Here is a 15,593-nt window from a genome sequence, read left to right on the forward strand (position 1 = left end):
TCTATCCATAGAGATTCTATGGTACAGTTTGATTCATTTACGATTTTTACTACATTTGATTCTATGCCTTCTTTCACATATTATGCCACTCCCTCACCAGCACGACCTGTCCTGTCCCTGTCCTTATGATATATTTTGTACCCTGGTATTACTGTATCCCATTGATTAGCCTCATTCCACCACGTTTCTGTGATGCCTATTATATCAATATCCTCATTTAATATGAGGCATTCTAGTTCACCCATTTTATTATTTAGACTTCTAGCATTGGTATATAAGCACTTTAAAAACTTGTCTCCTTTTGGCTGTCTGCCATTACACGATGTAATTGAATGGGACTCTTTTTTATTTGACTGTTTCTGATCAGACCCTGCCTGTATTTTACCATTTTCTATCCTCTCGTCCTTACTAGGACATAGAGATTCTCTATTAATAGATCTTCCCCTAAGGGATGTCCGAACCATGTGCTACTCCGCACCTGTCGGCTTTCCCCCAGCCCTTAGTTTAAAACTGCTCTACGACCTTTTTAATGTTAAATGCCAGCAATCTGGTTCCATTTTGGTTTAGGTGGAGCCCATCCTTCCTGTATAGGCTCCCTCTTTCCCAAAAGTTTCCTCAGTTCCTAATAAATCTAAACTCCTCCTCCCTACACCATTGTCTCATCCACACATTGAGACTCTGCAGTTCTGCCTGACTAACTGGCCCTGCGTGTGGAACTGGGAGCATCTCAGAAAATGCTACCATGGAAGTCCTGGACTTCAGTCTCTTACCTAGCAGTTGAAATTTGGCCTCCAGGACCTCTCTCCTATCCTTCCCTATGTCATTGGTACCTACATGTACCATGACCACCAGCTGCTCCCCAGCACTACACGTAAGTCTATCTAAATGTCTTGAGAGATCCGCAACCTTCGCACCAGGCAGGCAAGTCACCATGCGGTTCTCCCGGTCATCGCAAACCCAGCTGTCTATGTTTCTAATGATTGAATCGCCCATTACTACCTGTCTCTTTCTAATAGCTGGAGTTCCCTCCCCCGGAGAGAGATCCTCAGTGCGAGAGGATACCACAACATCATCTGGAAGGAGGGTCCCAACTATGGGATTGTTTCCCTCTGCTCTAGTTAGATGCTCTCCTTCCCTGGGACTTTCATCCTCCTCAACAGCACAGAGGCTGTCAGACCGGGGGTGGGACCATTCTACTGTGTCCAGGAAAGTCTCATCTATGTACCTCTCTGTCTCCCTCAGCTCCTCCAGTTCAGCCACTCTGGTCTCCAAAGCCCGTACATGGTCTCTGAGGGCCAGGAGCTCCTTGCACCGAAAGCACACACATGCCACCTGCCCATAGGGCAGGTAATCATACATGGTGCATTGGGTGCAATCAACTGGGTAGCCCCCACTCTGTTGCTGAACTTCTGCCTGCATTCTCTTTTTACTCCTGCAGCTGGTTCCTCTGTTGTTGTTTTGTTTATATCAAGGGGGTGTTTTTGGCTTTTAAGTTTAAAGAAAGTTGAGTTCTAGTCCCTGTAAAAAACTCCCTCGCAAAACTCCCCTGTTAGCCGCTCCTGGTCTCTAGCTCCTTTGGTCACTTAGAAGCGGGGTTTTTAAAGCCCTGGTGTCCCTGAGTAGCCCCGCCCCCTGGTTAAGGGTTGATGGTGCTAAAAGGCTTAGGGATCACAGCCTCCTTAAGGCTGTCACACTTGTTGTGACACCAACAGGTGTTTACTCTTGTGAGCCCTGAGGAGCCAGCACAGTTCTGGGAGAGTGATCTGAACTCTAGTCTGCTTTGTGTATAATTAGCAAAACTGCCAGCTAAATTCTCAGTGCAAAATCTGATTACCAGTTATGGTGTAAGAGTCAGAAAAAGTCTAGATGGATTATCTGATCCCAGATTAAGTTTGTGGTGTGGCAGATGGAAGAGCTGTGTTTTGGTTTATAAACTGATATGAAATTGAGGGAATAAATATAGAACCCTGCAGACTTGTTTTGTTTGAGAGTATATTGATGCTTAAGAACTGAATCCAAAGGGAGCAGTGCCAAGTGGTTTTGGGAGTGAAGCCCCCCTACCCTCACATCAAAACCACCCTCCACAAATTGATAGTATAAGAACATATTCCCCATCCCCCACTGAACACTCAGTGACCATGGTTTTTCTATCTCCATTCTAGGTCAGCCATTGGTGCTTTCTCAATCCACTATGGTGCAGCTCCAGACTCCTGGAGTTCATCCTGCATCCCAGCCGGTCATTGCTGTCACTGGAGGGACCACGCAGCTGTCCAATCCCACTGTGAATGTACTGGCACCAGCTACAGGAAGCAGTTCAGTGAGTGGAAAAATAGCGCTGGCTAAACCCCTCCTCCAAGCCACTACGCAAACTACATGCATGGATGTAAGTTCCAGCTGTTTTATGGTAGTTAAGTTAGGTTTGAAACCCCCTGTCCCCTCAGCTGCTGGCACATGGTGTGGGAGTGCTTGTGGGCTGTGCAGCCTTAGGAAGAAGGCGTCTTGGTTCTGCTGGCTGGAGCTCTGAAATGATGGGTGCTTTCACATCGCTGGTGTCTGGGGCTCAGAAGCCTCACTTGGCAAACAGTTCCATTGTCTAACTACCCAGGAAGAAATATTTTCCTAATGTCTAACCAGGAAAGAGGGTGTGTGAGATTGCTGGATACCTTTTATTTTTTTTAAGACAATACAGTGGTTCTCAAACTGTGGGTCAGGACCCCAAAGTGGGTCACGACCCCATTTTAATGGGGTCACCTGGGCTGGCGTTAGATTTCTGGGGCTCAGGGCCAAAGTCAAAGCCCAAGCCCCACTGCCTGGGGCCGAAGCCCAAGGGCTTCAGCCCTGGGCGGCAAGGCTAATGTTACAGGCCCCCTGTCTGGAGCTGAAGCACTTGGGCTTCGGCTTTGACCCACCCCCAGGACAGTGTGGCTCAGACTTTGGCTTTGAGCCACGCCCCACCCCACCCGCTGCCTGGGGCGGCAGGGCTCGGGTGGGCTCAGGCTTCGGTCCCTTCTCCTGGAGTCATGTAGTAATTTTTGTTGTCAGAAGGGGGTCGCGGTGCAATGAAGTTTGAGAACCGCTGCACTAGTCTATGCTTTCTGTGTATATGTGTGTGTATGTCTATCATTGGTAAATCAATGAGTGGGTAAATCATTGAATTTAAGACAACCCAGCCTCGCATTTGTGGGCCTTCACCCATCTCTAGGACCAAACCCATGCTATTATAGAAAGTTCTGAAGTATTCGGATGAATATTTTAGTGATAGTATTTATTTCTGTGTATTCTTGGCCTGGGACTGGAAGTGCCCACATACCACAGATAAGGAGGGCTGCCCCTGAAGTTAGGGCACTGGACTGGGATTTGGGAGATTTGAGCTAATTGGGTAACCCTGGGCAAGACACTTAACCTCTTTGTTCCTCAGTCCTCCAGTTGCAAAATAGGAAAGTATATTATCCTCTCCTTCCACCTTTTACTCTTACTAAATATTTGTATTATAATAGTACTAGTTGGGCTGGGTGATGTACAAACACAGCAGAGATATGATCCCTTCAGACAAACAGACAAAGGGTAGAAGATGGGGATACAACATACAAGCAAATGCGGGGGGTGAAGAATTGGCCCAGCGTTATGTGGACAGTGATGTATTTATTTCATTGTGGTTAGAGGATAGGAGGAAGGGAGTAGGAAAAGGAAAGGAGAAAGAATAGACACAGCTTGTCACTTCTCTAACCTTGATCAGCAGGCTGGATGTCATGACAGAGGTAAGACTTGAGGGGGTTTTGCCTTTGTCTGTCTTGTCTACTTAGACTGTTAGCTCTTTAGGGGCTCTCACTGTGTGTACATGCGGAGTAGTTCAGCAGGGTCTTGATGTGGGTTGGGGCCTCTAGGCAGTACTATAATTCACAGAATAAAAATGCTCTCATGGAAGCAAAAGAGTCTGGTTTCTAGCCTGATCTTGGAGGCTTAAGCTGTTAGGATAGTATCTAATCCCAACGTTTAGAAGTTCACCCTTGGGTTTAAAAAGCTGTCAGGTAGCAATCTATCCTTTTCCACAAGAGGATCATGTGAGAACAGGAAATATAGTTAGGCTGGCAGAATTCTGTTTTTATTTTTTGCAGTTTTGTTGATTAATGTATGTGTTTATTTTTTAATTTTTAACTATTTTTATTTTTATAGCTGCGGGAAATTAAGAAGGAAGATGGGAAGGGTTGAGGTTAGGGTTAGCTGTGGTGCTGGCAAAGAGACTTCAGGGGCTCCCTTTATGACTGATGTGCCCAAGACACTGGAACACAATGTTCAGGGGAGTCTGCGGTCCTGGTCTGGTGGAGCACACGCCGGCAATCAGGGCTGCAAGGACGAGCCCCCGGCTGCGGTTGAGGCCACTCTGCTACTAAACAGCTCCGGCCTGAGGATGGCTATTGCATTCCTGGCTGGTGAGTGAGGGAGCGGGGCTGTGGCTGCAGGGAGTGCGTGGGGGAGGCTGCACTTCCACCGACTGCCCAATAGATATGTATTTTGTTGATTTCAGTGTGTCAGCTGAAATTAATATTTACTGACATCAATGCATTTAAATCAAATCCTGCCAAGCTTAAATATAGTGCAGGACCTGCAGTGTTTTTAGAATTAGCTACAAATGAGCCTTAGCAGGAGGCAAATTTAGCCAGGTATTCTTGTTAGGTGGCTTCTGTTGTTCAGCAGATACTGTTCCTGAAAAGATCCCAAAAGTGGCAGCAGTGATCTGGCTGTTACATCTTTGGATGATATAGATGGTCTTCTGAAGTTTAAAACATTTGTAGCAAGGAAATAACTTGGAATCCTCTTGTAAATTAACAAAGATCAGAAAAGTAGTGACCTGCTTGAATTGGAGTGCTTTGCAGAATGATTAATGGCACATAACAAAACAAAGTTATTTTGTTTAAGTTATGTTAAGCATTGCTGACTTTTTCAGAGCTTGCAATGATGAATGAAAGTGCAAGGAGTGCATGCTTTCATGCACAAAATAAACATTTACAAAGTATGCTAGAAACAACAGTATATGGGAAAACGTTTTCTTAGAGTGAATTTTGTTGGACAGACTGGCCTCTGTGTATTTATGTTGCACAGAACATACAATTTGGGATGTGTAATGTAACTTTTGAAAGATGTCAGGGTAAGCTTCATGTCTTCAGCTCCTTTCAGCCAAGGATTTCAAGGCATTTTGCAAACCCTTATTGATTCTTGCAGTATGTCTCGGAGGTTGTGTTGACCCATGTCAGTTTTGGGAGGTTGATTGGGAACTCACCCCCTCATACCTGAGGTGTTTTGTCGAGCATCACCCACAAGCATGTGATCCCAACCTGATGGGTTTTGCCCACATGCTCAGGGTCTAACTGATTGCCAATCTGACCCAGGGGAAAATTCCTTCCCGAATCCACATATGGCGGAGACCTGGGGGGGTTTCGCCTTTCTCTGCAGCATGGGGCACGGGTCACTTGCAGGTTTAAACTAGTGTAAATGGCGGATTCTCTGTAACTTGAAGCCTTTAATCCATGATTTGAGGACTTCAGTAACTAAGCCAGAGGTTAGGGGTCTATTACAGGAGTGGGTGGGTGAGGTTCGGTGGCCTGCGATGTGCAGGTCAGACAAGATGATCATGATGGTCCCCTTTGGGCCTTAAAGTCTATGAGTCTAAGTCTTGTTATTTCCTTGGCTATTTTGGCTTATTGAGAGACTGAGGGGATGACAAATCTACTGAGGCTGTGCTGGGGACCCCAAAAAGGCATGGGCAGTGGCTATTGGGATGCCAACTAGGGCCAACTGGTACCTGGGCCAGGAGTCTCCTAGGACTTGCCCTGGAGTCTCCTAATGAGATAGGGATATTAGGGTCCTCAATGAGCTTCCCAAGGGGCTCTGGTTGTCAGGTGACTGAAGAACCTTCCAAGGTTGCGTGGGAGGGAGTTTTCACTTTCTGGACCCTCTCAACAGAGATGGGGGCAGGACGAAGCAGCCCAGTTGGTGACCATTGCTCTAGGCAGAAAGCGGCCAGAGTCAGTTCCAGTGGCCCTTGCATTAGGGGCAGCGCGGCCTAGTGGCCAGAGTCAGTAGTTCTTTGAGTGATTGCTCATGTGTATTCCACAATAGGTGTGCGTGCTCACCACGTGCACCGGTGCCGGAAGTTTTTCCCCTAGCAGTACCCATAGGGGAGTGCCCTAGTGACCCATGGAGTGGCGCCGCTATGGCGCAGTATAAGGGGCACTGCGCGATCCTCCAACTCTCGATTCCTTCTTGCTACCAGTGAAGGTGCATCGGAACTGGTCTGCTCCAGCTTTGCGGTAGCTTTCCTCTTGGACTCTGTTAGTTCCTAGTTAGTAGTACCTGTAGTTTGAAGTACAGGCAAGTCTCATCTTACGCGGGGGTTCCGTTCCGCGGTTAGTGTGTAAAGCGAAAACCGCGTATAGTGAAACACTCATTGAGTTCAATGGCGGGCAGAATCGCCCGCACTACAGATGCAGTTTTTATATTGTTGTTTTTCTTTTTTTTTCCCCCTTTTTTGCCGACCGCGCAAAGCTGAATTCACGCATGTTAAATGCGCCTAAAATGCGACTTGCCTGTAGTTTAGTTTAGAGTTAGTTTAGTGTGCCTGGGTCGGGCTTTAAGTCATGTGACACTTGCGAGCGGCCGATGCCCCTGAGTGATCTGCACGTGGACTGTTTACACTGTCTGGGGGAAACCCATCTCAGCAATTGCTGCAAGATTTTCAGAACCTTCAAACCTCAGACCAAGAAGGACCGTGACATTTGGCTCCGAGACATTTTGATGGAGTCGGCCCTCGCCTTGACACCGTTGCGCTGCTCCAGGTCGGCACCAAGCACTGCGGCATTGGTGCGCAGCGTGCCTTCCACCAGCTGGCACCACTCCCTGCCCATGGGACACTCAAAAAGACAAAAAAGACATTGGAGCAAGACCCGGGGAGAGACTAGACCCGTGTTGGGCAGCTCTCAGTCCCCATCGGCCTCCCGGCCTCTGACTCAAGTTGAGCAGAGTAGCCCGGCCCACTCTGAACTGACCTTCCCAGACGTTTGGGTGCCCTCTGCGCCGGAGGCCCCGTAAGTGGTCCGAAACACTATGTCTCTGCCAGTACCAGGGGCACCACTGCTGTTGGCTCCCCGATCCAGAGGGAAGCCACCGCTCGGATCCCGCAGTCGCTGCCTGGACGGTACTGTTTACAGTTTAGGGAAGGTTCCCGACACCATTCCCCGCTCAGCAACCGCCCCGTGTGCAGTCTGCACCGGTCCCTGTCGACCCCCACCAGGTTGTCTGGGGCCGAGTACCGACTGGTAGGAGTTCCAGGCACCACTCCACCTCCAGGGACCGTAGACCTCGCGAGGAGAGCGTGCCCCGTTGAGACCAGGACAGATGGCACCGGAGGTCCTTGTCTCCGAGGGGCTACCGTAGCCCTTCGCAGTACGGGCATCGCCGCCGTTCCAGTTGTCTCGCTTGAGGTCCCTGCTGCGGGACCGCTCCCGCAGCCCCAGGCGTTGATCGCTGGCACCTGGGGTGGGGAGCCCATCTGGGGAACATTCAGACCTAAGGTCTGTGGTCCGCGCAGGACCTTGCCCTGCATATAAATGTCAAGGAGCTCAGGCGGTCCGTCTGGCATACGTGGCCTTCCACTGGCACCTGGAGGGCAGAGTTGTCTGGGTTCTCACGGACAACACGGCCTCGATGTTCTACATCAACAGGCAAGGTGGGGCCCGTTCCTCAGCCCTCTTCCAGGAAGCCCTCAGGCTGTGGGACTTCTGCATAGCCCACGATATTTGCCTGGAAGCCCACCACTTACCGGGCGCCTGGAATTCTCGGGTGGATCGCCTGAGCTGAGACGTTTCCTCTGAGCACGAGTGGTCACTACACCCAGAGTTGGTGCACAGGATTTTCCAAACGTGGGGCGATCCCCAGGTGGACCTGTTTGCGACACAGCAGAACCGCTGGTGTTCCCGCTTCTGCTCGGGGGACGGGGACAGAGGGGAGGTTGGGTTTGGGTGCCATCTCCGATGCCTTCCTCCTGTCCTGGACTGGCCAGCTTTTCTATGCCTTTCCCCCGATCCCACTGATCAGCAAGGTCTTGGAGAAGATAAACATGGACAGGGCCAGGGTCCTCCTGATTGCCCTGGCATGGCCCAGGCAACATTGGTACGGGACTCTCACGAGCCTGGCAGTCACCCCACCGTGGCTGTTGCCATCCCACCCAGACCTGCTATCCCAGGACCAGGGCTGCCTCCTCCACCCCAGCCTTGCGGCACTCCACCTCACGGTGTGGCTGCTTAATGATTAGGCCGGGAGGACTTGCTTGAAAGGGGTTCAGCGCGTCCTCCTGGAAAGCAGATGGCCCTCCACACATTGGGCCTACCTGGCAAAGTGGTCTCGGTTTTCCCGATGGGCAGCATTTCACCTGTGTCTGCTCCAATTCAGCTCATTTTAGACTACCTCCTTCACCTAAGAGCCCAAGGCCTAGCGCTCTTGTCTGTCAAGGTGCTCTTGGCGGCCATATCGTCCTTCCACCTGCTGGTACAGGGCCACATGGTGTTCTCCCATGCCATGACTGGCCAATTCCTTAAGGGTTTGGATCATCTCTTCCTGTATGTTAGGCCCCCAGTCCCGCAGTGGGACCTGAACTTGGTGCTGAGCAGGTTGATGGGTCCCCCATTTGACCGGCTAGCTACGCTGCTGGTCACACCTCTCGTGGAAGGTAGCCTTCCTGGTGGCGATCACATCTGCTAGACAGGTCTCGGAGCTCCGGGCCCTGACCTCTGAACCCCTGTACACAGTGTTCCATCAGGATAAGGTCCCGCTCCGACCACATCCTTCGTTTCTCCCCAAGGTGGTCTCCACCTACCGTATGGGTCAGGACATTTTCCTGCCGGTGCTCTGTCCCAGACCCCATGCATCCAGTGAGAAGCACCACCTCCACATGTTGGGTGTGAGATGGGATCTGGCTTTTTACCTGGAATGTACAAAGCCGTTCAGGAAGTCCTCACAGCTGTTCATCACCTCGGCCGAATGCATGAGAGGTCAGCCGATCTCCACTCAGTGGCTCTCCAACTGGATCACCTCATGTATTCATACCTGTTACGACCTGGCGGGAGTCCCCCCGCCGCCGATTGTGAGGGCACACTCGACTAGGGCGCAAGCCTCATCCGCTGCTTTTTTTGGCCCATGTCCCCATCCAGGACATTTGTAGGGCTGCCACGTGGTCTTCGGTTCACACGTTCACTTCGCATTATGCGATCATCTCCAAAACCAGGGAGGACGCTGGGTTTGGCAGGGCTGTACTCCGTCCCGAGTGTCTGTGAACTCCTACCCACCTTCAACAGATATAGCTTGGAATTACCTATTGTGGAATGCACATGAGTAATCACTCGAAGAAGAAAAGATAGTTACCTTTTCCATAACTGGTGTTCTTTGAGATGTGTTGCTCATGTCCATTCTATATCCCGCCCTCCTTCCCCTCTGTTGGAGTTGTCTGGCAAGAAGGAACTGAGGGTGGGGAGAGCGTGCAGCTAGGGGCGCTCCCCTACGTGTACTGTTAGGGGAAAAATTTCCGGCACCGGTGCAGGTGGCGAGCATGCACACCTATTGTGGAATGGACATGAGCAATACAGCTCGAAGAACACCAGTTATGGAAAAGGTAACTGTCTTTTCCGGCGGCTCTTGCATTTGGGGCAGCATGGCCCAGCGGCCAGAGTCAGTTGTGGTGGTCCTTTTTGTTCGGGGCAACACGGCCCAGCGGCCAGAGTCAGTTCCAGTGGCCCTTGTGTTCGGGGCAGCGTGGCCTAGTGCTCAAAGTCAGTTCCGGCGGCCCAGCGGCCAGAGTCAATATAACCGCTCTCAGGTGCAGGGCAATACGGCCTAGCAGCCAGGGCCCATATAACAGCACTCTGGTATGGGGTAATGTGGCCCAATGGCTGGAGTCAATGTCGCAACCCCTAGGTGCAGGGCAGTGAGGCCCAATGGCCAGTATCTGGGGAGAAGGAAGGAGCTGCTATCAGGGGTGTGGCGGCCCAGGTAGGGAGGCCCAGACCCATCCGACTCCACTGGGCCTCAACCCAGGGCCCTGACAGCGACGGAGTGGTCTGCCACTGGGTCAGCAGGGACTCCCACCGAAACACACTGACCTCACTCGGGTGGGAGGTACCACTTGCGCACCCTCCGTGGGTCACTTTCTATCGCGTTTTCAGGTGTTGCAGTCCATTGAGCATTGGGGTTCCCAGGCTCCTCAGCATGGGTGATTCCCTGTGGCTCCGTCAGCCGCAGCCCTCTGGTCTGGCTCTCAGGATCTCCAGTTTCCACAGTGAAAGGCTGTGATGGCTCTTCGGTGGAGCCTCCGCTGAAGGTCCTTCCCCTTCAGTGGTCAGCCTAGAATGAGCTGGGCTACTCCCTTTTATACTGAGGCAGTAGTCGGAGCATGCCCAGCACTGTCTGAGGAGCAGGACTTCCACCTCCCATAGTGTGGGATTAACCTCCCCTTGTCCAGAGCAGGGTATGCACACCCCATCACAGATGGAATACAGTGACATTGCTGCACAACTATAAGGGTCCTTGCTGCAGAATTTTTCCCATTCTGCTGTGGAGTACCTGGCTCCCTGATGATAGCTTTATCTCTACCCTGAGAGTGCTTTAACACATGCTCTAATACAATGTAATTTTGCAGTGTAGACAAGACCTTTGTAGCAGTTGTCATGTGGAACCTTGAATCTGAGTGTCCTGGTTTTCTTTTTTTATGTTATATATGAATGAAAGGTGATGTACACTCAGAACACTGTTATGTGCTATGTTTTGTGCCTATAGTCAGTTGATTTGAAGCAGAAATTGGCAGTGGGCTCAGACACAGGTGTTGTACTTTTAGGGTGACCAGACAGCAAATGTGGAAAATCGGGACAGAGGATGGGGGGTAATAGGAGCCTATATAAGAAAAAGACACACAAAGCAGAACTGTCCCTATAAAATCGGGACATCTGGTCACCCTATGTACTTTGAAACTACTTTTAGGGTTTTTTAAGCAGCTAGACTTTAAATAGTTAGTGTCTCTTTAACAAGGAATATTAGTGCAAAAACGAAGGCCATCATGTGGCTTTCTCTACTACAGCTGTTCACAGAAGTTCCCTTCCTTCATGGCATTGCTCATCACCCTGCTCCAGTCCCTCTGTCGCCTCTCACATCTATTTAAAAGAGGGTACAAAAGAGAGAAAGACAGAGGAAGGGAACTGTGGGGCGCAACTCCCTAGGGGGGTATGGATAAATGTTGGGGGGGGCATGTGGCAGAGCATAGGCCAGCCCTTGTGGGGGATGGGGAGGGAGTGCCAGCCAGCCCTGCTCTGGCCCCAGCCACAGCTCAGCTCCAGCCACAGCTCAGCTCCATCCCCTACTCCGCCCCAAGCCCAGCTCTGCCTTCATTTCCTCTCCACCCCTAGACCAGCTCTACCTCTATCCCCAGCTCCGCCCCTACCCCCAGTTCAGCCCCCAGCCCAAGCTGCTCTGCTGAGCAACTGTGTAGTAATGGAGGTGGGGCATGGACAGATTCCATTATCGGGAGGGAGGGAGGGAGGAAGGGAGGTGCGACAGGAAGAGTTTGGGCATCACTGCTGTAGTTTATTTCGATAAATGGTGGATGATAAATACCTTTGTACTGGTGTGGCTGCATCCTCACAGGGAGGCTAAATTGGAGTTTGTACCAATGTCAAGGCCGGATTAATCTTTTGTGGGCCCCGGCACCTGTACCATGGCCTCTGCTCCACCTGTGCTCTGCCCTGAGGCCCCCGCCCCCCCATGCCCTGCCAGCTGCTCAAACGAGGAGGAGGCTGCAGAGAGGAGCGAGTTGGAGAGGCAGGGCAGAGAGGAGCAAGTGGGGTCTCGGGGGGAAAGAGGCTGAGTGGGGACAGGGCCTCTGGGCGGAGTGCGTGGGGAGGGGCAATGGTTCGGGTTCTGGGGCTCCTTCTGAGTGTGGGCCTGTCATCATTGACACCATTGTAAACCTGATACTGACCAATGTAACTAAATGGGTAGGAAAAAGTGATGTAGCCCCTGCAGTGTGGGCGCTTTTAGCTCTCCATTTAGTGGAGAAACCCTTAGAACCACTGTGAAGAGCTGTAGTGGAAAAAGCCATGTGATGGGCTCAATCCCTCTGTGACTATGGTTGATTAGACCAGAAGACTATGCTTTTTGGAGATACAGTTTCCCAGAATAGCCACATGGGGTGGGGAGGGGTGTGCTGCACATCCACCCCAAAACCACAGCCCCTCCTTTTAAATGGCAAGCACAGCCCCTCCTTTTAAATGGCAAACCCAAGTGGCATTGGTTGCTATGGGAAAGGAGGGTGCTCAGTTTGATACCATTCCCACATGTTATGAACGCGGAAGACGCCAATCCCACGTACCCTTTGGCTTAACAGGGCTGCATGGAAACCAAATTCTTTTGCCCAGCCGTGTGTGATGTGTCATCATACCGGCAGGCGCTCAATATAAGAGGCAAAATGCGACCATGTACCTAAAACACATGTGCTGTCTGCTGTGAATTGCTTGATTCACTGTGAAAGAGTCTCCCTTTTGTTCTGAGAAATATATCTTCTTAAAATCTACTCTCCCTTCCCTCCCCCCCCCCCCCCCGCAGCTGCAAATGTTTCTATGCTCCCCACATCAAATCCATCCCTGAGGTTATCGCAGCTTAGAAGGCGAAGAAAACATATGACATGTTTTCAGAGCTCATGCAGTCCTCCCGCATTGATAGGGCACAGCTGAATGCATGGAGGCATTCGGTGGCAGAGGCCAGGAAAGCATATAGTGAACGTGATCGGAACACGCAGGAGGAGATGCTGAGGCATTGGGGGGGGGAATAGCTCAGTGGTTGAACATGGGCCTGCTAAACCCAGGGTTGTGAGTTCAATCCTTGAGGGGGCCATTTAGGGATATGCGGCAAAAATCTGTCTGGGGATTGGTCGTGCTTTGAGCAGGGGGTTGAACTAGATGACCTCCTGAGGTCTCTTCCAACCCTGATATTCTATGATAGGCTAATGAGGGAGCAAACGGACATGATGAGGTGTCTGGTAGAGCTGCAGGAAAGGTAACTAGAGTAAAGACTCCCACTGCATCCATTGTGTAACCACCTGCCCTCCTCGCCAAGTTCCATATCCTCCTCACCCAGATGCCCAAGAATGCGGGGGGAGGCTCCAGGCTCACTGCCACTCAACTCCAGGGGATGGCCCAAGCAACAGAAGGCTGTCATTCAAACAGCTTTGATTTGTAATGTGGTCTTGTCCTTCCCTCCTCTCCCACCCCACCCTGTTATCAAACCCTTTGTACACCCGGGCTACCTTTTACTAGTCAGTGTTGTCAGTGATCTCAAGTTTTTTTAAATAAATAAAGAATGAATGGATTCAGAACAATATGTACTTTATTTCCTGTGCCAGCTGTGGTCGAAGGGGGATTGGCTTACAGGGAAGTACATTCACTAAAGGGGGTGGCTTTGCATCAAGGACAGACACACACAACTGTAACGCCATAGCCTGGTCAATCATGAAACTGTTTTTCAAAGCCTCTCTGGTGCGCAGTGTGCCTCGGTATGCTCTTCTAATTGCTCTGGTGTCTGGCTGTTCAAAATTGGCCTCTAAGCGATTTGCCTCAACCTCCTATCCCGCTATAAACCTCTCCCCCTTACTCTAACAGATATTATGGAGCACACAGCAAGCAGCAATAACAATGGGAATATTGCTTTCACTGCGGTCTCACCTACTCAGCAAACTGCGCCAGCGCCCTTTTAAACGTCCAAAGGCACATTCTACCACCATTCTGCACTTGCTCAGACTATAGTTTACATGCTTCTTATTGCTGTCCAGGCTGCCTGTGTACAGCTTCATGAGCCATGGGAGCAAGGGTAGGCTGGGTCCCCAAGGATAACTATTGGCATTTCAACATCCCCAACAATTTTCTGGTCTAGGAAGAAAGTCCCTTCTTGCAGCTTTCCAAACAGCCCAGAGTTCCAAAAGATGCGAGCGTCATGCACCTTTCCCGACCATCCCATGTTGATGTCGGTGAAACGGCTCTTATGATCTACCAGTGCTTGCAACACCATTGAGAAGTACCCCTTGTGGTTTATGTACTCTTTGGCAAGGTGGTCCGATGCCAAGATAGGGATATGCGTTCCGTCTATCGCTCCACCACAGTTAGGGAACCCCATTGCAGCAAAGCCATCCACTATGACCTGCAAATTTCCCAGAGTCACTACGCTTCTCAGCAGAAGGGTATTGATTGCACTGGCTACTTGGATCACAGCAGCCCCTGTGGTAGATTTGCCCATTCTGAATTGATTCCTGACTGACTGAGCATACCGAGGCACACTGCGCACCAGAGAGGCTTTGAAAAACAGTTTAATGATTAACCAGGCTATGGTGTTACAGTTGTGTGTGTCTGTCCTTGATGCAAAGGACAGAGCTATCGTTACTCGCTTCTCCACTGTCAGGGCACGTCTAATCTGGTATTCCTGCCCTTCAGGGCGGGGGAAAGCAACTCACACAGTTCCATGAAACTGGCATGCGAAAGTTTTGCAGCCATTGGGAATCATCCCTTACCTGCAACACTATGGGGTCCCACCAGTCTGTGCTTGTTTCCCAGGTCCAGAATTGGCCTTCCACTGTATCAGCATGCCCCAATGCTGCCACAATATCCCAATTGCCACATCCCGTGCTTCCAGGAACGTCTGTGTCCATGTCTTCCTCACAATCTTCCTTGTGCGGGTGGCTCCTAGCTAGGCTCTTCACATACTGCAGGATAATGCGCGAGGTGTTTACAATGCTCACAAAAGCAGTGTGCAGCTGAGCGGGCTCCATGCTTGCCGTGCTACGGCGTCTGCACGGATAACCCAGGAAAAAAGGGGCTAAATGATTGTTTGCTGTTGCTGTCAAGGAGGGAGGGAAGGAGGGGAAACTGATGACATGTACCCAAAACCATCCATGACAATGTTTTTGCCCCATCAGGCATTGGGAGCTTAACCCATTATTCCAGTGGGCAGCGGGGACTGTGGGATAGCTACCCACAGTGCACAACTCCGAGAGTCGATGCCAGCCACAGTATTGAGGATGCACTCCGCCGACCTAATGCGCTTAGTGGGGACATGCACGATCGACTGTGTAGAATCGCTTACTAAAGATCGACTTCTATAAAATCGACCTAATTTCGTAGTGTAGACATGCCCTCACACTATTGGGGAAAGGCACAGTGCTGGTTATATTTTTGTGTGTGTATGTGGGTGGGGAAAAGGGAAATACTGTATTGAAAAGCAGATTCCACTATTTCATCTCCAGTGCAAACAGTGTTAAACTGGGGGCTCTGCGAGGAATCTGACTGTATGAGCAGACAGTTCTGGTATCACTTTCAGATGGATTTTGCAGTGAGGTTCTTCTGCCAAGTTAGCTGGGCATCAGGCATTTAACTACACAGCACTGTTGGCAACATTTTAGCTTTGGGTTCTGGCTGCATGTTGGTGTAGTGCTCTTAGATGAAGGGAAAGTGATTAAATACCTGTCTTTCTTATTAGCTGACCTGGCTGTTTCTTTCTGAAAGAAACATCTG

The 15,593-nt window shown here is 50.6% G+C and overlaps 1 protein-coding gene across 8 annotated transcripts in view; it reads left to right on the forward strand.

The window, feature by feature from the left end:
* The window catches only part of ATF6 (activating transcription factor 6), a 343,638-nt gene that overhangs the window by 48,354 nt on the left and 279,691 nt on the right, over positions 1–15,593 (forward strand). For all 8 annotated transcript variants that reach the window (XM_034778772.1, XM_034778774.1, XM_034778775.1 and 5 more), the window contains one exon: positions 2,163–2,383. In XM_034778772.1, the coding sequence (XP_034634663.1) occupies positions 2,163–2,383 (221 nt within the window). The remainder of the gene's footprint in view (positions 1–2,162; positions 2,384–15,593) is intronic.

The sequence above is a fragment of the Trachemys scripta genome, chromosome 8 (assembly GCF_013100865.1).
Source record: "Trachemys scripta elegans isolate TJP31775 chromosome 8, CAS_Tse_1.0, whole genome shotgun sequence".
In the NCBI taxonomy this organism is placed as follows: domain Eukaryota; kingdom Metazoa; phylum Chordata; order Testudines; family Emydidae; genus Trachemys; species Trachemys scripta.